At 38.7% G+C, this 24,118-nt stretch overlaps 1 protein-coding gene and 1 long non-coding RNA gene across 10 annotated transcripts in view; one reads left to right on the top strand and one right to left on the bottom strand.

Moving 5' to 3' along the window:
* Positions 1 to 18,199, bottom strand: part of LOC129705355 (uncharacterized) — a 30,104-nt gene extending 11,905 nt beyond the window's left edge. The window contains exons 1-3 of one of the 8 annotated variants that reach the window (XR_008724893.1): positions 17,502 to 18,193; positions 16,347 to 16,407; positions 16,034 to 16,219 (exon numbers count right to left, since the gene is read on the bottom strand). This is a non-coding gene — a long non-coding RNA (uncharacterized LOC129705355). The other 7 variants (XR_008724891.1, XR_008724895.1, XR_008724889.1 and 4 more) reach the window with 7 other exon arrangements.
* Positions 18,200 to 18,489: 290 nt separating this feature from the next.
* On the top strand, positions 18,490 to 23,589 carry foxf1 (forkhead box F1). Of its 2 annotated transcripts, none has more exons than XM_055648886.1 (2): positions 18,490 to 19,914; positions 22,518 to 23,589. In XM_055648886.1, the coding sequence occupies exons 1-2, from the start codon at positions 18,933 to 18,935 to the stop codon at positions 22,679 to 22,681; spliced, it is 1,146 nt and encodes a 381-aa protein (XP_055504861.1). In that variant the 5' UTR covers positions 18,490 to 18,932; the 3' UTR covers positions 22,682 to 23,589. The 2 variants fall into 2 exon arrangements, with proteins under 2 accessions (XP_055504861.1, XP_055504862.1); XM_055648887.1 differs by having other exon boundaries at positions 22,521 to 23,589.
* The last annotated feature ends 529 nt before the right edge of the window (positions 23,590 to 24,118 follow it).

The raw sequence follows: 24,118 nt of genomic DNA on the forward strand, positions 1-24,118 counted from the left end.
CCATCAACAGTGTAACAAAATAATAATTTGTAATTTTCATTTCCTCAACTATTCATTTCCTGGTATTTAAACTTTGGACAAGAAAGATTTGTCTGCTGTAGTTTCTATTGAGGTATTACAATCATGATCTAAATCTGTATCACGGGAAAATGATATGGTATTCAAATTGTGTTTACAAGATGTTAAGTTCACACTCTTGTGTAAAATGTGGTGCTGTGGTTTTTCAGACTGGTTAGGGATAAGGGAAACTAGAGATATAGACGATGAAAAAAAGCATTGGAGAGTGACCCAGTCTCTGTTTTGCACTCATGCTCTTTGTAAACTCTTGCCTTTTGATCTCTGGGATTAATCAAGTTGGTGGCCGCACTGCTTTGGCTGCCTGGCCAAGTAGTGCAGTCCATATGCAGCTACACACTCAGAAGGAGAAACTGAGGCACTCAATAGTGTTTGAAGTCAAAGGAGTCCGAAGGATGGTCCTGACCCAAAACGTCACCTATTCATGTTCTCCAGAGATGCTGCCTGACCCACTGAGACAGGCATAACTGCGATGATAATGGGCTGGTAATTTAAAAATGAGGTACATTGAAATTTCTTCTTACAGAGTGGGAAGGTGAGGGATGGAAAAATCTAGTAGGAAGCTGATGGATACCTTTTTTACACAAAGAGGTTGGGGGTGTATGGAATGAGCTGCAAGAGGGGATTGTTGAGGAAGGGACTATCACCGCATTTAAGAAACATTTAGACGGGTACATGTATAGGACAGGTTTACAAGGATATGGGTCAAATGCAAGCACGAGGGATTAGTGGGGATGGGGCTTGTTAGTCGGTGTGGGCAGGTTGGGCCGAAGGGCCTGTTTCCACACTATATGGCCCAATCATTCTATGACAGAGGGTAATTAATCTCTGGAATTTGCTACTCTGGTAGGTGATGGAACAGGATCGGCGGACGTATGTCAAATAGAGTGGATAAATGTTTGTTTGATAAAGGCACAGAGGAAAAGGGAGAAATGGCATGGAAGAGGAGTCATGATCATTTTGAATGGCACGGAGGGCTTGCAGGGTCTGATGTCCTAAATCTGCTCCTTTTTTCTTGTGCTCTCAAAAGTAAAGCAGATTAAAAACCTTAATTACATAAATTTATTCTAAAATCTTTAACATCTCAGTTAATTTTAAACATTAATAATAAATATCACTGATATGCATCTTCTTTTCCTTTTTCAACCAGATTAACAACTCCATTCAAATGAATGGGCCTGTATTTGATATTCCATATGAGGGGCCAGATACAAAGTGCATTCAGTTCTTCTGCTCAGCACATCCATGCCTCTCTCCCAAGCGAAGTGCAGGTGACAATCTGACATACTAGCAAACTAGCATCTGACCTTGCATTCTATTCTCTACATTGGTCCATGAGAAGCAACTCTCCCATGATTCTCTCCCCCCCTGCCAAAAGAAAGGTATCTTTGACCCACGTAGTTTATAAATTTTGAATTTATCGGATGCTTTTAGGATTGCAAGCACCTAAATACTTTGTATTTGCTAACTAAGCTCAAAGCAAAAGGGCTTGGTTAAATATATAAAAGTTCCATTGGCAGTATTTAAATGGGAGAGAGCTCATAACTATACCTCCTCCGACAACAGTGCCCATTATGATTCAATGTTATATAGGCTGTGCACCCATCGCCTATCATGTTATACTGAGAAAGGAAAGCAGGATCATTCTGTAATATCCTGAGAATGGGAACAACAATACGTTATTTCCACTCCACTGGAATATTTTAAATGTCATTTAAAATATCACAACACTAAGTGCCGAAGCTAATGCCCTCCATATTTTTAAAAATATCTGGTTTCCATTAAATAAGTCATTTTACCTCTTATACTGCATACTGATGCCTATGATGTTAATTGTTTGTGTTCCCAGTGCAAGTATCCAGAATATTGCTTTCCACACTGGCTACTTAAACCAAGTGTATCATTGCATCCCAAGTAGAGATTACAGCTAGAGCTGAAGCTTGAATGGCATTTTTTACCCTTATTCATATAACAACATATACTCCAAAGTAGATTAAAAATAATGCTTTACATCGCATTCTTGTCCAGATTCAATAATAATAATGAAGAATTATTGAAAAAGTGGTGCAGCTAACTTGTCACTTCTTTTGCAACTGCTACTCAATTCCTCCTTTAAGCCAAAGTAAAAGTGGCAAAACAATTCTACACTCTGTTCATTATCTATCTCCAGAGCACATGAAAGCTAATCTACAAGAGTCTAACCGGCTGGTTGGGGGAGACCGAGGTGGCAGGGTGGTATCGCACATCACTTAGACCTGTGCAAGTGCAAGTCCAATAAGCTTAAAATTAACTTAGACAGTCTATTGCATTTTGGAGCTGTTTATAAATGTAAGCAGAAACAGCTGGGGCTATACATGAGTGTGGCCTTGCATGTACCAGTCATCGTTTTGGAGAATGGAGGGAGATGAACATTAGGCATTATAACTGAACTTATAATAGGCTGATGGCACAAACAATGCAAACAAAAAACAAATTTTGACTAAAATTAAAGAGAATGTTTTTTAATTTAAAATTATTTTTGATTAAAAGTTATGGTGGAGCATTGTTTCTTTTGATGTCTTTTGAATTTTTGCGTGCTGAACCACGATGTCAATCATTGTTGAGGAATAAACATCAATGTTATACTGCAGTGTTTAAGAACCCAAACAAATATGGTTTGCATTGACAAAGATTTTACCGATCGACATGGTGAAATTGTCATTCTGTAGGTATGTGATGAATAGAAACTTCATTATACCATTCAGAAGGTACATAATCATTTATTGCTAAAACTGGATTAACAAAAATATATGGATATATATATTTATATTACTTTTTACTACCCATGGTTTATCTCAAATAGTATTAGCAATGTTTCATGCGTCACATTCAAATCAGATGCAGACCAGATTGTCCTGTACTTTATGTACCTAATAACTATGTTATTAGAAATCTCTGGGGAAAATATTGCATGTTTTTTTACATAATGATCTTCTCGCTGGCCTAGTTGTAAGATGCTGCACCACCTGTATACATCTAAATCCTGTATTCATGGTGTCGAGATTCAATCCAGAGCAAGGAGAATTTCAAAAGAAATAGTATATTTTAGAGTTTATGCATTTCTACTGACTATATATAACTTGTTTAGGGATTTTAATTATAATATTTATAATCTGCTAATATTCGAATCATTCCATGATTTTAGGAAGAACTTGGTCATTTGGTGTCAACGTGACTGGTTAAGAAACAGACTGAAGTTCCATTGAAATATAGCCCAACACTGAATTATTGTCTTGCATATAACTTTTACCAGATCACAAAACCTCCAGTTCTTCATATCAACACATTTTCTAAGTTTACAGTTTTGTAAAATCTCAGAAATTATTGCATACGTTGAGCAAAAAAGCTAATCTAACTTTTGTAATCTTAGGTGCTCTTTTATCCTATTTCTATGCATTAGCAGTTACAAAAGATATACATGTGAACTTAATTTTTGGATTATATGAAGTGAAAAGACTGTGAGGGAACACAATATCTGTTAGATGTCTTTCTATAATCATTTAAAATGTGCATAGTATTGCAGTTTGTGCAATGTAAAATTGAACCAAACTCAGCAGATGATGGTACATACCTGTTAAGGATGAATGCCACAATGAATCACGCATTATACTAACCCCAAGTATTACATTTTAATCCTATAGTTATCATGATGTTAAGTCATACCAAGCTGCATATAAACAGTATAACTTGGAAAAAGTTTGAGAGATTGTGTATCAAGATTTCAAATATATCAATGTATCTCCAATTATATTGACCTGTTTTGAGCAATAATCCGTGCACATGTCAAGGAATGTCAAGCTTACTGAAATGTAAACACTTGTTTCAGTTTATATAACGACTGTAAAATAAATATGTTGGAAGTCTAGGGGATAGGAAATCTCCCAATTTAATCAGATACTGGATCCATTACCGTGAGCATGCATCCTTGCAGAGAAATATTGAATATCTTTTGAAAAGTGGCCAATAAAACGTAGATGTGCCCCATTAATGCAAAAATGTTAATATTCACCTTAACTACACCTCCATGATTGTTGGGTCAAACAGAATGTTTTAGATTTTGGTCAGGTGTTAGGTTACATCCAGTGGTTGAAATCTACCCAAAATACAGTATATGCGACTCTTTCCACGCTGTGTCATATCACTTACATGAGATGTCAGGTTGGACATTTATTCGAAATTTATTATTTAATCATATTAGTAACGACGTTGTTCCTGATGAAACGAAAACGACAGCCTATATTAACTTCTGAATACCATCTGATGTAACGTGAATCTTGCGCAAAAGAAACTAAATGGACACGGCGCTGCATATTCGTGGGTGCTCTTAAGGCATCCGCCAACTATGTTTTTTAATGCTATTGTCTTCATTTAAAACCTTGCTCTAAAACTATTGAACCAAATATTTACAACGAAGGCAAATTACGTACGTATTAATATTAATAAAGTATACGTGTGTTTCTGATTTTGTTTTGTCATATGATCCGGATATGAACAGGAACAATTGTTTTGTTGTTGTGGCTTTGCAGGGGGTTAAAACCTAAACGTTAAAAATAAAAACAAAACGTAACTTCTTTTATTTAATGTGTAAGATACCAGAGGAATAAAATGCATCTTCCAGAACGAGTCGTGTTTTAAAATATACAATTCAAACGGGATTTCTAGGTGTTTGTATGTTATCGCATGCAAGACACGTTTGCAACATGTTCGTACTCTTGCAATGACCGTTCGTTGCTATGAATACTATATATTCGCCGTCAGAGAGAATTCAACAATAATTCTAACCCTGCCCTTATGTTCGTCCACTCTTCCTGGTTTTAAACTATCGATCGTGTTTGGTATTAAACCACAAACACAATCACCATCAAGTGCTCTTACGATTACTCTGGGAATGGCTTTACAGATGCTATTGGGGCCGGGACATAAGCGAGGCGGCAATGTATTATTATACTTTCAATCCAACCGCATCACCATGCGCCCTGCGGCGTTGGACGCCAATTTTTCTGTGTCTTCAAAACATAACCGGTTTCTAGTTCGTAAAGATTCAGCAAATAAAAGTTATTTTTCGTACTTAAAGGACGAGTGCACGCCAGTCTGTATTGGCTTGATACAAAGTGCAAATCAATTGTTTCGATGTCTGTACCAAGAGCGGATTGACGGAGTTAAAGGTTCAGCAATCCGGCATTGGTAACTATTGTGTTCGGTCAACTAATAGGAAAGAAACTCGCCTCAAAAATCCCAGTTGTTCCACAGAACAACTCCATCCTTTCGTGTTGACTTTGTGGCCCCAAAGAAAACTGCACCTATATCGATTGATATGGATCATTTCAGAACCCGTGATTGCGTTCATTTTAATAGATTACCACATGCGTGTTTCAAACACACAATGCGGGTTTCGATTGACAATACATGATATGTGAAATGTGTTCTACCGGAGAAAATAACCCAAGTGACTGAAAAAAAATATGCGAAGAAAAGTTGGCTCGGAAAAGTGACTCGCTGCCCTATAAACCTCCACCACCCCCCACCCCCCCCCATACTACTTTTTTGAGATTAATTTAGTTCAACAAATGCAGAAGTTGAACCTAAGCCAAATTACTAGCCGTGTCTGCTGACAAGATTGATCATGATTAATGGAATGTATATTTTATGATTGATGCCCTTTTTGACCACAGCGCCGATTTATCAAAGCGGGAATTTAGAAGTTATGTGGAATCGCAAAGATACCACCCATCGAGAAAGTGATTGGCTTATTTAACTTTCAGCAGCATGAGTTTGGAAATCATGAACGATGTTAAACTTTATGAGCCTTCATTTGCTGAACAACTCACAGCCGCCGTTTGTTATTTACCCTTTAAAAAAATCACTGAGAAAAATAACCTCATGCCGCCATACATTACAGAGAAGCAAAAACAATTTTATTGCATGAAAGCAATTTGAAGTCCAGTGATGTGGCCGAATTCTATGAATTGGTTAAAGTCTAGGGTCTGATGAGCTTCAGTTCGTAGGACGCAGATGAATCTCTTCCATTTGTCTTTCATCAAAGTCGTCGGAAAATTTGTCATATTTTTCCAGGGCAATGAGGACATGAATATTTTATCGATTAAGTTGTAGAAAAACAAACCAATGTAAGACATTATCATTGAGTAAGAAAGAACTGCAGATGCCGGTTTAAATCGAAGGTAGACACAAAATGCTGGAGTAACTCAGCGGATCAGGCAGCATCTCTGGAGAGAAGGAATGGGCGACGACCTGAAGAAGGGTCTCGACCCGAAAGGCCGCCCATTCCTTCTCTCCAGGGATGCTGCCAGGCCTGAAGAGGGGAATCGACCCGAAAGGGCGCCCATTCCTTCTCTCTGGATATTTAAGAAGGAACTGCAGATGCTGGAAAATCGAAGGTACACAAAAATGCTGGAGAAACTCAGCGGGTGCAGCAGCATCTATGGAGCGAAGGAGATATGCAACGTTTCGGGTCGAAACGTTGCCCATCTCCTTCGTTCCATAGATGATGCTGCACCCGCTGAGTTTCTCCAGCATTTTTGTGTACCTTCTCTCCAGGGATGCTGCCTGACCCGCTGAGTTACTCCAGCATTTTGTGTCTACATTATCATTGCGGGTAGCTGAACGTACCATATCCCCAAATGCTCGTTTACCTCTCCCCTGCCTAGTCTGAAGAAGGGTCTCGACCCGAAACGTCACCCATTCCATCTCTCCAGAGATGCTGCCTGTCCCGCGGAGATACTCCAGCATTATGTGTCTGTCTTCGGTTTAAACCAGCATCTGCAATTCCTTCCCACACATATCACATCGCAGTGTCTACCATGCTATGACAATCTTCTGAATTAATATTACCTAACCTGGTGCATCTAAGCTGTTTGAAGATTGCTTTTTGTGAACGTCCAGAATATATTAATTTCCCTTAAGAAATTATACTGGAGTCGCTTTCTAGCTTTCATTTGTCAGCACCGCCAAAATGAAAATACAATGTTTCTATAGGTTTGCTATTTTAAGACATCCCAATGGTGTAGCGATAGACTTGCTGTCTTACAACTTTGGAGGCCCGAGTTCGATCCTGATTACCGGTGTTGTCTGTACGTTCTCCTTGAGACCGCGTGGGTTTTCTCCGGGTGTTCCGGTTTCCTCCCACATTCCAAAGATGTGGAGATTTGTAGGTTAATGGCCTTCGATACAATTGTACATTTTTCCCAGTGTGTAGGAGAGCGCTGGTGTATCGGCGCGAATTCGGCGGGCCTAAGGGCTTGCTTCTGCGCTGTATCTCAAAGTCTAACGTCTAAAGAATTATTTATCTTGTTGACTTTTAGTCTTCGTACTCTAATACAATAAAATTTCATGAACAAATGATTCATTCAGTGTTGTTTTTGTTTTGCTTGAAGGAACTGATGCTCCCTCAGTTTATTACTTTAATCAATTGCGTGATTAGATTTTGAAGACTGAATTTACATTCACCTCGAACTGCTGAGAATAGTTTGGATCTTTTGTCTGATGAATAACGAATTGCAATATTTTATCATGATGACAGTCATGAATAAGTATAAATACCGCGCACTCGAGAACCCGATGGAAAATGTTCGACCTCCGGAAGGATTTCCTCTCTGCGTTGTATTAAGGAAATTTTAAGCCACGTTTATTCAGAAACATTTTCCGGAGGATGGAAGTCCTTTCGTGCTGCGTGGTTAGCCCGGGTTGGGTCATAGATGGGTCTGTTTCCTTACCCTCATAACATATAACATGAGCCTAGAACTCAACCTAGCTAGGCAAGACTAGGGAACCGAGAGATTGCAATATAGCAAAAGCAGTTTACAATCACTTTTCCTATTTATACTCAATCCGCCGCGTTTGCACGGGGATTGTACCAGTCTACAACGAACATGCAAACAAGCGGAGATGGCCTGATTTATATAAATGTTTGGAATATCTGGAAAGACTGCTTTAAAACGAAGATACAAATGCGAATATTGTAATAACGGAGTAATATATCCACATGTATTACAGACAAATAACGCGTGACAATCAAAACGAATAATTACATTTCAAGTCGTAGCCATACAAAATAAGTCCAAATTGTATATCATTGTGTGCGTGTTCAATTGGAATATTAAGAATAACCAATTATTACCAATTTATTTTTATTGGTTGCAGAAACATTCTCGGGTTAATAAATATATAAATATAAATATACAAGTCAAAAGATGAAACCCCTTGTATGTAAAATGTGAACCGTTCAAATGGGAAAACATAACCAGTTGAAAATACCACCCTTTAATTGTTCACTATTTGACTACCAGGCAACACGCAATGAGCGTCGCTTTCATGAACTGTGCTGCCAATTCGTGCGAAATGTACAGAAGTTAAATAGTTTTCCCCTAAGGTCTGAAACAATAAGAACTGCGCTCTACATGCCTTCATTATAATCGCTCAGAAAACAAAATGTAAGATCAGCCAAATCAATAGTTGAGTTCTTAGCTTATTTCGATTATTTTTTCTGCTATAATTTGGAACCATTGAGCAATTCCTCCAATTTCAGCCAGTGATATTAGACTGCTGTTGAACTGTGTTTGAGAGACGTGTATATGCTCAGACACCGTCATATCCCTCCGCCCTCGCCCACACCACTACCAAGCAGCCTGGCCCGCTGAGTTACTCCAGCGCTTTCTGCCAATCTAGTTAAAACAAGCGCAAAAAGGTAGAAATGCGTGTTATTGGTGCATGGAGGCATAGGCATATCACTAAATTATACCCGAAAAATGACAGGAGGGGCATTTTCTCGGGGGAATGGGGGGGGGGGGGGGGGGGGGGGGGGGGGGGGGGGTATATGATGAATCAGTAGAAAACTTAAATCCAAAGTTAATTATTTTCACAAAAGCAACTCACTGTTAACAAATTAAAACCTTTAAAATACATGAAATAGAAACTGCCGGAAATGTTTTGTAATTTAAAAAATCCTAAACTTTCCTCCAATATAACTAAAGGAAGAGGTCTGAAAACTAATTTGAAACTCGAATGATGGATGGGATCAATAATCATTTTGTTCCGTTGTGATTGCCCAAATCTTAATAACTTTACCCAATCGTTTTGCAGAATCGAGGAATTAATTATCCAGAAATATCATCCATGCCACACACACGGCGCTGCATACGATTACAGGGCAATAAACTGTCCAGTACATCCTACATCATCAAATTCCTATATATTTTAATCTTTGGCCTCCGGTAGCATTTATTCCAGTGTATCTAATCACTAACATTTGATTGGTGTTTGTCAGATGCCCACACCAATGCATAAAAGTGCTTGTCCACGATCACACCTGAAAAATCCGATCCCAGGCTTTGCAAACCTGATTCGTGTGTCAAGTGAGGGAGACGTAGAGGATTGCACTGCACATCATTTACAAATACCAACATTGACATCTCTAATCACTGACTATGCTGGAAATACAATTGCTAGTTTGGGACATTATGTATTAAAACGTTGTCAGGAATCCGCTTACATTAGGTTCACGTAAATGGGGTTGGGAATACTATATTTGACAAATACTTTCTTACTGGTTCCCGGGAGGGTTTTCTTTTCTTTCGATAAAAAGATCCATTGTCAAAGTACACAATGTTGACGTTGCAAAGAACGTGCTCCTTTATACGGATTCATAAACGCCAATTCAATATTGCAATTCGGATAATTTCGAAATTATCCCAATTCGAGCTTGTCCAATTTAATTTCCATATATCGCAATGAGTTCGGTTTACTGTATGTTCACAATTGGGTTTATGTTAAATGCTAATATTGAACTTGACATTTTGTCTCTTTGATCCTATTATTGGGTGTATTTTTTGTTAGTGTCAATTAATTTTCATGTTCTTATCATGTTTTATCTTGTAGACTGACCCGCTGAAGTTCTCCAGAACTTTGTGTTTTGCTCAAAATTCCAACCTGCAGTTTCTTGTGTCGTCATTTTTTTTTAGCGCATTCATAATGGTATGGAGATAGACACAAAACTGCAGAAGTAACTCCGCGGTTGAGGCAACATCTCTGGAGAAGAGAAATATGTGACATTTCGGGTCGGAACCCTTCATCAGTCTGAAACGTCACCTATTCATTTTCTCCCTAAAAATGCTGCCTGGTCCGCTGAGCTACTCCAGCATTTTTCTGTCTATCTTCGTTATAAATCAGCATCTGCAGTTCCTTCCTACACATTTTATCTGCTCTACTACATGGTATGATATATTTTCTGGATAAAGACACATGCAGAAGCTAATCCATTCTGATGATGGGGAAATCCAAAGTAATCTATCATTCTATGCTGAGTGCTGATCGATTCGCTGAACATGTGTGGCCTCTGTTTCAAATTTCTAACAGTTAAAATTATATATGTCAGTAACGCACCAAAACCATTTGGCAAAAGGTCTGCCGTAGAACAAATGCCACAAATGTTGAAAGCGGTGGTAAAAGAAAAGGTAAGTTTTCAAAATGATTTAAATGGGGAAAAGGCTGGGGAGGAGGGATGGGGGAGAGAAAGGGGATTACGACAGAATGTCATCTTAAAGGCCCTCAGCAGCTGAAGATACGGTGGTCAACGGTGGAGCCAGTACAATCAGGGCTGGGCAGGAGATCAGAACCTAATGACAGATACCGCAGAAAATCAGTGAGATAGGCCACATGGAAAGGTTTGAAGAGATGAAAATTTATTCTTTATAAATATCGTTTGTTCTTGGTAGCTAAGCAAATGTTAACGATATATTGAAGTGATTAACATTCTTTAGCTTCATTTTTCTATTTTTGCAGTGGTTTCATTTAATGATAAAGCGTGGTTCTCTTAATTTTCACCCGATTGTATCCATCGTTGTGAGGCAGGACGGAAACTGGTTTTTGACCTGGGCAAACCACCATCGTCGAAGTAGATTCAGATATACATTTGTTTGTAATTATATTCACTTAGCAGTGATAGTCCCTTATCAGATGTGTTTACTTGAAGCCAAGTTCGGTTATGTCAGTGTACTTTTCAACCAATGAAGGACCTGGTAGTGAGCCCTCTAGTGCTGTTTGACAAGAGTACGCGGATTTAACGCAATCCCATCCCCCACATTACCTGCACACAATGTACACAAAACACACAGCGACATGGTATAGAGCCATAGAGAAATTGTTTTGCTAGTTAAATGCAGCTTCAAATGAGCCACGGCGATTTTTATTCGGCACATCCCCTGAAATCTCCCCAACAGCTCCAGACCCCTTCTCCAAATCACCGACCCCTATATCGTTACCCTGCGAAATATGAACAGGGAGGCTGCATTTTGATATATGATTAAACTGGTTTGGGGGAAACGTCAAACATGAGTGGCCAATAATTCATAAGAATGTAGAAAGGCACATTGCTACTTCGTTTATTTAATGTGAACCACTGGAATATATTGATACTGGTCGAGCTTGTTTATAAGGCAAGTGGCAACTTTGCCAGTTATGCAATTCAAAATTAAATTACCACTTAATATCAAGAATCTTATAACCGAAAATTGTTTACATCACATCTACATGTGGTTTTAACTGTATTTATAATTACATGTGCGCATCTGAATTATTTTTGCCGGATTTAGTTGCTGCCAAACGCCTATTTTGCTAAACTCAACAGTTGCCTTAAGAATGTTCGTCGGTTAATTCTTATACTGTGAGAATTAGAGCAGCCTGTAGTCCTGATCCCTACAGTACAGTACCTCTAACCTTTAACCATTAAATTACAGGCAATTATCTTAATCTTAATCTTAATTTTAAGAACAATGCGCATTATGTTGATCACCGGACTTCAATTTACTAAATCTCTTCGTTTCAAGAAATATTGATTAAAAAAAAACAATTGTCTTGAATTTTAACTTGAAAAACGGCCAGTGGTATAGATAAACTGCGCAGAGACCACCCATCATACTTCACTTAATATGTGACAAAAAAATAATCTATTGTGCTGCAGTATACGATGTAGTATTTCATAATATTAGATATGCATTCGGCTAAACGGCCAGAACACCGGAAAGAAATATTCCTATCTTATGTTAACAAAACCACCTCGGCATGGTTAAGGATAACACAGATTTGAGTTCTAATAATATTTCCAAATAGCTGGCTTGTAACATAATGCTCCCATCCAAAATATAATTAATAATGATTAATAATATTAAAATATTATTGATTTATATTTACTTGCAGGTAACAAAAAATTTGACAGAAAGTGACCTGGTGGATCATGCTCATCCGTAATAACCTTTTGATTAAGAGAAAATTAGAACATATTTTCATCTTCTATAGATCCGATTTAATCGAATTAGATCAGAAATGTTATTTGAAACTGGTTGCTTGTGTTACCGCCGTGACAGGCGCAAGTATCCTGGGGTCGGTATGTACACGCAAGCTGATTTAATTGCAGAATTGCAATTTCCAATCATTAGGCTGTATCGACCAAGCAAATATCGACCATAAAATATATCAAATATTAAATATGTTTTCTATATGTAAACATAGAAGAAAATATTAAATAAATATAGAAGATGGAACATGGGCCCAATAGAGCATAAACGAGGGCAATGTACAATTACACACACTGCGCACAGCAAGCCTCCACGGTTGAGATTTTTCAAGTGCTGTAACAGTAATTTGCGCATTTTCCGTGTTTATTTCTTACTGAAAATGTGTCAACTAATACCAAACAAACAGCCCGTCTTCTACGGATGGCTGGAACATTTAAGCAATGATATTGTCGCAACTACTGTTCGATGCCATTTGCATTTCTGATACAAAAAACTAGACACGGTTATATGTTGAGTAACGTGCCCTTGTTTGCTTTAAATCAGACTCAAATTGGACCTTCTGTTTAAAAACTGACGATACAAGTATTAAAAAAACATAATTGAACTGTGGAGAAGGCTATAAATTCCCCCTACTATATCGTTGTCACATATTTCACTGGAATAACGTCATGGAAAATCTGTGCCTTTAGTTAAGAGCCAGCCGAAATGGATCGAGATAGGGACGCCACGATAATAATTGATATCTTTTGGATCAAAAAAGATTTATCACTTTAATAAACATTGGGCTCTGTTAAAGTATTTACATTGAAAAATTACACCCCTGGTTTTCTAATTGGAGCTTGTGTAAAAAAAAAAGTTGGCTTCTCTTATGAAGTTAAGTTTCTGTCCAGAGCTCCCTGTTACTGAATTCTCATTCAAGCCACAAAACCGAAGACAATGTAGCATATATATTACAATTCAGTGTTCTTCTGCAATGAAAGGGTACCCGATGAAACTCGAGTTTGTTATAAACCAAAGTAAACATTCCTTGGCAAAATCCACTCATTTTATTGCCATCTAGTTCATTTCGAAGCATTTTGTTTTTTAATCCCTACAGTTTAAATAACCGGATGCATCCGCTTTTTAAAGTTTGATGTGGAGTATTTAGGCCCTCTGGCCCAGATTAGACTGTAATTTAAAAAGGCAGTATTGGTAGCGTTCTTCAAGTATGAGCCTTTTCAAACCGCTGCACTAAGTATAATAATAATATCCCTTCTAACAAATATTGTAGCATAATTTTAAATTATGTTAGCGTTTAAGTACGTTACCCCCCTCAACACGTCCTTGATATTACTTTTCGTAAACAAATATGCAGTTGTTTTGCACCACGCCAACGTAAACCTTGACTCTCTCGTGTCATAAATTCCAGTTAAGGGAATATCAAATGGCATCAGGATTTCCATCCAGTATCCGAATTCATTTCGACAATCCTCTGGTGTTATTGTATAACTATATTCTACACTTGCTAAATTGTAAGTTTACTATGCTCTTCCAATAGTTATTCAATGCTGAATTGTTCGTAACATTTGCACAACAATAAAGCGAGTCGTTATGCGTTGGTATTCATAGTAAGGCCCGGAGCAAGTTGTGTCTCCTGCTTTATGCATCTCTTTCCTTACTATATTGCTCATACATCAGTGGGATTTAGAGATGGATAAAACAAAGGAATACCATATATATTTGTGTGAGTGTGCGTATGTGTACACACACACACACACACGCTATATATATATATATGTGTGTGTGTGTGTGTGTGTGTGTGTGTGTGTGTATGTGTGTGTGTGTGTGTGTGTGTGTGTGTGTGTGTGTGTGTGTGTGTGTGTGTGTGAGTATACATATATACACACGCACACACATACACGGGAATAAACGGAACTAAATAATATCTATTTATATATATGTGTGTGTGTGTGAGTCTGTATACATACACGGGAGTAAACTAAATAATTTATATATCTATATATCTATTCCGTTTTTTTTCCCGCGCCCACGAATCCCCGCTTTATATACATATATAGATATTATTTCGCTTAGTTTATTCAGGTGTATAAAGCGGGGATTCGTGGGAAAACTGAACCAACTCTACATTCCAGCATTTGATGGCAATTTTTCTCAGGTTGAACTGTCATTGTGTGGCCATTTAAGTAGGCACTATATTACTCTGTCACCACCTTAGGGTAAGGGAGGGAGGGAGGGAGGGTGTATTTTATTAACAGCCGATTAATTTACTCCTAGCACTACCCCCTCGGACTGTGACTAATTGCAGTGGTTATCCAGAAATGTTGTTGAAATAATTGAACGTCTTTTATAAAGAGGCTCAAGAACGCTTCCAAAAGTTAAAAGCGATTGGGCGTTGGGGTGGTGGTGGCGTGGGCGGTTGAGGGGGTGCTTGGGGGCGGCTGGTGTTAATTAAATGAAGGGAGTGGACGGGGCACACGCTTGCCTTAACTCCAGGCGTGGGTGGTCTCGGCTTGCGTCCCACCTCAGCCCAGAGCGCTGATAAATGCCGAACGCCGGCGAACAGGGTCACTGATTGCACAGCCTGTTTACAATAACTTAACCCCAAACCTGGGCTACGTGCGGCATCATTCCCCTTTTATTAATCTTATTTTTACCTCGCATACAATCAACACCACTCTGTCGAATCTGATTTTGATCTGTTATTTTAAAGCTGCTTATTAGAAAGGGGGTTACGCGGAATACATACTGTGTGTTTCCATGCAAACACACACACACACACGTGTGTCTATATATATATATATATATATATATATATATATATATATATATATATATATATATATATGTGTGTGTGTGTGCGTATTTGTGCATGTGTGTGTGTGCGTGTACGCGATATATATATATATATATATATATATATATATATATATACGTATATATATATATATATATATATATATATATATATATATATATGCATGCGTATATATATATATATATATATATATATATATATATATATATATATATATATATATATATATATGCGTTAGATGTATATGTATATCATGTAATGCACATATAGGTACACATACACATGGCAATGGACTAAACTAAACTAAATTATATATATCTCTATATAAACGCGTTTAGCATAAGAAATTATTTGAAGGATATCATTGAAGGATTATTTGAAGGATTACATTGCCACGATAATTAACATAGCCACTGAGATTTTAAACATAAAATTGATTTTTTCTTGTTACATTTATTTGATTTATGATCAATAGTCCTTTTTAATCTTAGTTTTTTTTTCATTTTTGTGGTTGGCACCAACCAATGTCACTGAATCTTTTCACTTAAATTTACTTAGAACTGTGTTGTCATAAAATATTACGGTTCCAGTTAGTTTCCGCTTTATTCCCCAGCAGAGTAAAAATACATTGTTTTGTTATATATCCAATCTGTTTATTGTAATCGATCTCAGAAAGGTTGTGCGCAATAACTAATCGGATGTATTATACCGTGAAGCACGTTAAAAAAGATTCTTCCGAAGCATAGCGATAGGACAAAACCTTATTCAATATAAATATGAGAAAAAGTGACAGTCATACCAATACGCCAAAGGGTCTCGATCTGAAACGTCGCCTATTCCTTTTTTCCAGAGATGCTGCTTGGCCCGCTGAGTTACTCCAGTACTTTGTGTCTTTTTGTGTCCATCTTCGCTTTAAACCAGCATCTGCAGTTTATCCCTACACCAATGCGTCGTTCTTTTGTTCAACCATTCACTGATGCTATCTCTGTCTTCAGCATTTGATTTAATGAAGCATATAATTACATTATTGTATTTTGCGTTGATATTTTAATTTAATAATATCTATGGACTGGAAGTGCACTTTGCCATCAGTACGGGCAATAAAACCTTACCAGTTTACTTGTATCTGCAATGTTGCTAACATCGTCCTTGGCTGCGGGCAGGTGGATCAAGCTTGCGAATATTACCCAGGAAAAAAAGCATTTAAGGACGTGGGTAGAAGAATGCGCTGGCATACATTCTATCATAACAATGAAATTAAATTAAAAACTAGAATACACCGCAAGACTCCCTGACAATACCTCATTCAATAATCTGCCTTAAGTATTAACAAAAACATTTGTAAATTGTTTAGGCAAATATGTCACTCGAATGCACCTATATTTATAACGTTCCAATTTGTCTTATTCACTTGAAGCACAGCTCTGAGTTTATGAGCGTGATCCACTTTTAGATTATTGAAGAGTCCCACAAGATTCCTAGCCTCATATTCTGACCACCATTGGGTGCAAAACAATGGGTTTGTTGCTGTTATTGTTTTAAGTGTTCGTGGTCGGCTTTGAAATAGGCACGAAAACTGTTCGCCACGTTCTGTTTAATTTTTATCAACTTATTTTTGACTAAAGTTTACTGGCGTATGTTGATACATACTACAAGTTGATACTCACACCGATGTTATTGGTTGCTCTCGTTTTGCTTCACCGGGACTCGACAACTGGCCTGCATTGCCATGTTTTAAAATTCCATTAGTATTATTTTTAACGTGCAATCTCCAAACTGCCCCATAACTCTGATTCAAACGTTAGGAATATAAACGTTCACACATTTGCTGCGTTCCATGTCCTCGCAGCCGACCCTTAACGATCTAGCTGTTTGCAAACATGTTTCGATTGTGTAAATATCAAGTCTCTGACACCTCGACAAAACCTATCCTCACTGGAAACAAAACAAACTAAACCCATTGCAGAATCCAACTTCTCCAAGGAAAATCATCTTTGGTATAAATACATTTGACATACATATAAATTGAGCAAAAATCCCACGATCTTACCGAAGGGAGTATTTTTCAGAGAATCAGGCGCCGTCTGCGTTTACCGAATGCTTTTGTAGTTCATCTTTATAAAACATGGCAACTAACTAACGATAAGAATGGCACTTTCTAAATCAAATCAAAGCACGGGTGTCTCACACTTGCCTTCTAATCGTGTAAACGCTTTCATTTTCACTTGAAAGGCTTGCAAAAAAAAAAAATATGTGATGTCCCTTACCTTGGATAATGTTAGAGGGGATGCGACACATTATTGCAAACGATGCCAGGCGCCGAGGCTGCTCGTTCGTGTCGCTGTGTTTTTTTTTCTGTCTTTTGCAGTGACAGTACGGGTGTGTGTGTGTGGCACACTGCAAAGCCAGCACTGGGCACAACCCAGCATGTACTGACTTATTTATATATAAATACATACATAAAGAGAATATCTCTAAACAGTCAGGCGTGAAGCTACAAAGAACATTTTATAAGTTACAGAAAGGAAACAGTATTAGATGGGATTTCACTCAATTTTCTTTAAAGGAGCAGATTGCAGATGTTTACATTGTTTTTGTATAAACATCCTGTACATGTTCCTGTCTATTAAACTCCAGCTTTCATAAGGAGAGAGCTTTTCTAATTCCCATTTTCAGTATTCCAACACCAATATGTCATGAACGATTTCTCGTATTCCAAAAGGACAAACATAACTTTGCAAGTAAGCACAAATAATTATACATACATGTACATTTTTTGTCATCGTTTTTTCTGCATCCTTACTTTGCTACATTCTCCAACGTCCACTTTTATCCCGAGATTTTTTAATGAGGTAATTTTTAAAAAGTGGTTTCAAAAATATTTTTATAATGATGTGGGTAATTTTAATTTGAGATCTTGATCACGAGATGCAAATGGATTTTATTCTATTTTCTTGATGAATTAGCTGCATTTCATTTATATTCATCGTCTCTCTCTCTCTCTCTCTCTCTCTCTCTCTCTCTCTCTCTCTCTCTCTCTCTCTCTCTCTCTCTCCTCCCTCCCTCCCTCCCTCCCTCCCTCCCTCCCTCCCTCCCTCTCTCCCTTGCTCAGAGAGGAAAAAAGAGGGGGACGGTCAGCCTTACAGATTGATTTCTTCCCTCACCCCACCCACCCCCAATAAAAAGCTAGTTCGGGCTACGTAGAAAAGTTCAGATACCACATCAAATAGTTAATGAAGGCGGGTTGTTCATTCACTTTAACAGCCCACCAGTCCTGACCGAGGTGGGAGGGGGGTCGGGGCGGGGAGTTTCTGGTTCCTTACGTCTTGACAGCCTAGAGGTTCGAAACGCTGATGACAAGAGATAAGTGAACGCGATCCCTTTGGCGTGGCAGATCCCAGAACAACTGCGATGAAAAGCTACTCCACATCTCGGCGACCTTTGCAAAGGGCTTCAGAACCAAAGAAATAACTCTACCCGGAGAAGGGCTCCCTCCTTCGCGCTGTTAACAACTGCCTCGATATTACTTTTCTTTTTGTTTGGGTGTGGGGGAATCTGGATTATTTTCCGAGCAAAAGGAAAGTTTTATTTGAGGGGAGAGAAAAAAAAGCTTGAAGGTTTGGAAATATCTTGGCGGAGACGAGACTTTTTGGCGGATTTCGGTTTCAAGTGACTTCCTTGCTGAGAATTGTTCTTAAATGACGGCCGAGGTTCAGCAGCCGCCGGCTCACAGCGCGGCCCAGAGTAGTTCCATGTCTACGGGGATCGAGAAGCCCAACAATCAGAGCTCTGTGATGGAATCAGCCACCTCCACCACCAAAACTAAGAAAACAAACGCAGGCATACGGCGCCCGGAGAAGCCTCCGTACTCGTACATTGCCCTGATTGTTATGGCCATTCAGAGCGCACCGACCAAGCGGTTAACGTTGAGCGAAATCTATCAGTTCCTGCAAAGCAGATTCCCTTTTTTCCGAGGCTCCTACCAAGGCTGGAAGAACTCGGTGCGTCACAACCTCTCCTTGAATGAGTGCTTCATCAAACTGCCCAAGGGTCTAGGCAGACCGGGCAAAGGGCATTACTGGACCATTGACCCTGCCAGCGAGTTCATGTTTGAGGAGGGCTCTTTCAGGCGGAGACCGAGGGGCTTTCGCAGGAAGTGCCAAGCTCTGAAGCCCATGTACAGCATGGTGAACGGATTGGGGTTCAACCACATCCCAGAGACGTACAACTTCCAGGGGTCTAGAGGACCCATCTCGTGTGCTCCAAACGGACTCTCCCTAGATGGTAGTATTAGCATGATGAATGGACATTTGCCAAGCAACGTGGACGGGATGAGTTTATCGGGACATTCTGTCTCCCACCTCTCCTCCAACAATGGTCATTATATGGGAAGTTGTACGGGATCATCCGTGGGAGACTACCCCAACCACGCCGACAGCTCAGTGTCCGCGTCTCCTTTGCTGCCCGGCGGCGGAGTGATGGACACGCACTCCATGTACACTACCGCGGCGTCAGCCTGGGCTCCTTCAGCATCCGCGCTCAACAACGGACCTTCTTATATCAAACAGCAGCCCCTCTCACCGTGCAACCCGTCGGCGAATCTAACTTCAAACCTGCAAGCGCATTCTCTAGACCAGTCCTATTTACATCAGAATAGCCACAACGCTGCAGATATACAAGGTACAGATCCCTGGTATTACTTTACCCCACAGTGGCTAATGTGTGAACGATTTTATGGTTCAGGGGTTACTATAGATTAAAACACTAGCAATGTAACTATATTACGAACTGTAAAGATAATGTGTTGAAAAGATGATGATTTGTCTCTAATTTGGATTACACATTTAAGAAGGCCATATATATGTTTAATCCAATCACCATTGTGAAAGAGGACATATTGGATGGGACGGGTTAACCTAAATACATGATATTTATCAGAAGGCATCGTTTCCTGATTATTCATTATAAAATTCCCCACAAGCTGTAATTTGAGGCCAAAGTACAAATGAGGGAAGATTTTAGGCAGAAATATGAAGGAATAACAAACATATATATATATTGTTGGTGTAAGGGGAGACGGTTAGATCAAGATGAGAATAACTGTTAGCGCATCTCTGCTTCTTTTAAAGTGCGATAGTTACTGAAAGATTTACATTTGCTTCTGCGAATGGTTGTTGCAAAATTCAAAAGGTTTTCCCAACTGTCTTGAAATAAGATGATGCTGATTGAAATTTGATTCGGTCACACTGATAACATCTGTAAAGCACAAAAATAAAATGTTTTCGACCTCAAACTCACTCCGATGCATTGTTATTTGGCTGTTCGCCAGTAAGATTAATTAGGGAAATGATAGAGGCTGGGATGGAGCTGTTTTCTTGCAGTAGAGTTTCAAAAGTGTCATTAAGTTAAGGAAGTGAGTTGTTTTTGCTTCCTCTCCCCGCACATAATTGGTTATTGGTTGGAATAAATAACAAACCGAGAGAATAAACCGCCCTTTGTTTTTACAACAAATTCCAAAACTTGGTCAAAGAAAACATCTCGATGCCATCCCCGCGGAGACAGTGTTTACTGCGGTGCCAACTCGACGGCAATAACAACATCAGAATGTGGAGAGCGGACTCCCTGCCGCAGAAACCGTCTTCTGGGGATTGGTAGCCCGCCTGCCTAAAGCGCGATGAACTGTGTGAATCTGCGGAGACGTGGGCGGATGGGGGTGGTGCGGGTGCGGGTGCGGGGGGAAAGCCACTTTTGCAGTTGCACAACATCCCATTCCCAATCAACCCCAGAACAGATTTTATTTTCAAACAAATATTATTTCTGCGGTGGATTTGAAATATGCAACATGAAATGAGAGCAAATAAACACATCTCAGCTCCTCTCGCTCTCGCTCTCCTAAAAAGCTAGTTAGTTGCAACTTGAAAATCTAACCGAAAGCTATTTAGCTAAATCGGTTCCCTTGCCCGTGATGGCCACCATGTACCTACAGAGACAGCGTTTCCCGGTAATCCCTGGTCAGTTTCTGATTTTCAGTTGTAGATAAATTTACCAACTGGGCCTGTTCAGTGAATCAATGTAACAGATTGATATATAGGATATAGATACAGAGGAGAAAATAAATCTAGGAATCCTTTGTAAAATCTATGTTGTAAAGTAGCTTGCGTGTGTAGCAGTGATGATCGGGGTCATGGTATACAATGTCATATTACAGCCAAATTATCAACTTAAATTCAAATGACACAGTTACCTTCAATTGAGAGAGTATGCGGAATGCAACGCTAATGCAACTTCTAAATAGAATAGGGATTATTAGCTTATGCTCCCGTTAAGCTTTCAAAAGCGGGATGCATTTTTAAATGTTTGTCAGTGATTAATTTAAATTTAAATTTAAATGGTTCTTTGCTCAAAACTAGACTAAAAATCTTGCACACATGCCAACTCGCCATGAAGCAAGTTAGGGGGCCACAGAATTTTTGGTAATATATTCGGAATATTCTACGAAATTTAACATGATTTCGAGGTTCGCCAAAACAGTGTAACAATCCATAGTCAGTTCACAGTCTCGGTAACTGTGATAGTAACAGGTTTTCTTAAATACTTGAGAGAGGTTGGGTTCTGTTGCAAAATTAGCATTAATATAAAACAAGGACTTCAAGTGTGTCTTTCCAATGCTGACTAATGTGCAGCGTGATAAGTACTACTGAATAGTCAGTATAATGGTACATGCATAGACACAAAATGCTGCAGTAACTCAGCGGGTCAGGCAGCATCTAAAGAATAGGTGACGTTTCGAGCCGAGACCCTTCTTCTGAAGAATGGTGTCGACCCGAAACGTCACCTATTGCTTTTCACTCGAGATGCCGCCAGGCCGGCCGAGTTACTCCAGCTTTTTGTGTCTATCTTCGGTTTAAACCAGCATCTGTAGTTCATTCCTACACATGGTACGTACATAATGAACATGCATTGTGGACAAGCATTTATGAAATAATTAACGATGAAAATGGAGTGGTGAATTTGTCAACCATTACTGCGCACAGTAACCAGCTATTTACCGACACTAAAGCGGAACCTATAAAAACGTTAAGGGCCTTTCATACTTTGCTACCTTTTTGGTCAACTTGGTTGACCAAGTTGGTTCATTTCTAATTCAATACTTCACATATTTATTTTCTTTGGAGGTTTTAATTAACTGTATCACTTCGTTGTAAATGTAAAAAAAACTCATTATATTAACAGATGCATTGTAGTATTTCCTAATCGGTGTGTTTTTCCTCGTTTTCTTTCAGCAGGAATCCCGCGATATCATTCGCAGTCTCCCAGCATGTGCGACAGGAAAGAATTTGTCTTCTCTTTCAACGCCATGACATCTCCTTCAATGCATCCATCAACGAATGGATCTTACTATCATCAGCAAGTGACTTACCAAGATATCAAACCATGTGTAATGTGATACCATATAGAGAGAACCGAGTGGAATATGTTCTCCCTTGCCTTGCACTGTAATGGTTTTCACCTGCATCTGCAGTGCGCTCCGGTCTGTATAAACTTTATGTTGATCCTTATTTAAAGAAATAAGTGGGTCCAGGATTATTGCTAGAGAAAGATACGATCTGTGAAGGCACTTTCAGCTCAGCGAAGCTCAATCTAAATAGTTACTATTTATTCTAAATTTTAGCTAACCTTCATACAGGACACTGCATAGACTCCAAAACCATGAACTCTGCTGGCAATATTTGCCTTGTATAAACGTGTCTTTTAATAGAAATCATTCTAATTAAAAAAAAGAGCACCCTTTCCTTTTTGATTTGAATGTGTATTGAGGAAAATACATATTTTGTGTTTTTTGTTGCTATTTGGAAAGATTTGAAAGCAGTATTGTGACACGTTTTTTAACCTAATCTTGCGCACTGTATGCAATGTAATTCACGTGGATTTTTAGAGGAGGTGGTTTGTATGCTTTAGTAGATGGTGAAAAGGACGTGCGCTTTTATCCTGCGTCTGGTCTACACCATATTGTATAATTCTGTAAAATAAAAGTAAAGCTGGCACGCAGTTTCCGTAGCCTGAAATGAATATTGTAGTTAACAGCGTGAGGGGTGTGTAGAGACCCACCACAGCCCGCTCGTGATCTGAAACTGCGGAGCTTCAAACTTGACATTTCAGACACGGGGGTGTAATTTATTTGAAAGCCTGTTCCTCTCCGATTATCAGTGTTATTTAACTCTATAATTGTCATGTACATAAACAGCGAAATCAAAAGCAACGTTTTGCAAGTGAAAATTTCCGAGTATTTTTAAATGGGGTATAATTGTAAAATTTAAAACACCAATTTCAAACACAAAAAGATGAACAAGCAAATTAAGGTCCGACCCAGACTGTTTCTGCTAATTCTGTATGTGCGAAATATAGGCGAAGCACTATTGTCAATCACATCCAAATTATTCTAATATGAATATGCATTATTCCATAAACGCTGAAATAACTCCGAGGTCTATGGTCACACGGACGTTATCACAGACTTGTAGCGAATGATTAGTACATTACAGAACCTCCCTGTAGCTGTAGTTTATGCTTTATTTTAAACAATTGTGTCATTTATAAAGTATATTTTCCAAAGAATGTGGATGTAGTTGTATTAAACTTAAGACTGTTGTAATCAGTTCTGCTTCGATGTGAATTGTCATCATTTCTTTAACTTTTCTTGAGTATTCACCCCCATTTTCCTGCAGCGCCGAATAGATATTCCACATCAGCGCTGTCGGTATTTTAAGTATTGATTATTTTAAACAGTGTAAAAAGTTTTACTGATGTAAATAGTTTGTTAAAATTATAAACGGATTATTCATCATTTGTTCTACGTTGCTGACATCACATTTGACTATATCTA

This window comes from Leucoraja erinacea, chromosome 17 (assembly GCF_028641065.1).
Source record: "Leucoraja erinacea ecotype New England chromosome 17, Leri_hhj_1, whole genome shotgun sequence".
Classification (NCBI taxonomy): domain Eukaryota; kingdom Metazoa; phylum Chordata; class Chondrichthyes; order Rajiformes; family Rajidae; genus Leucoraja; species Leucoraja erinaceus.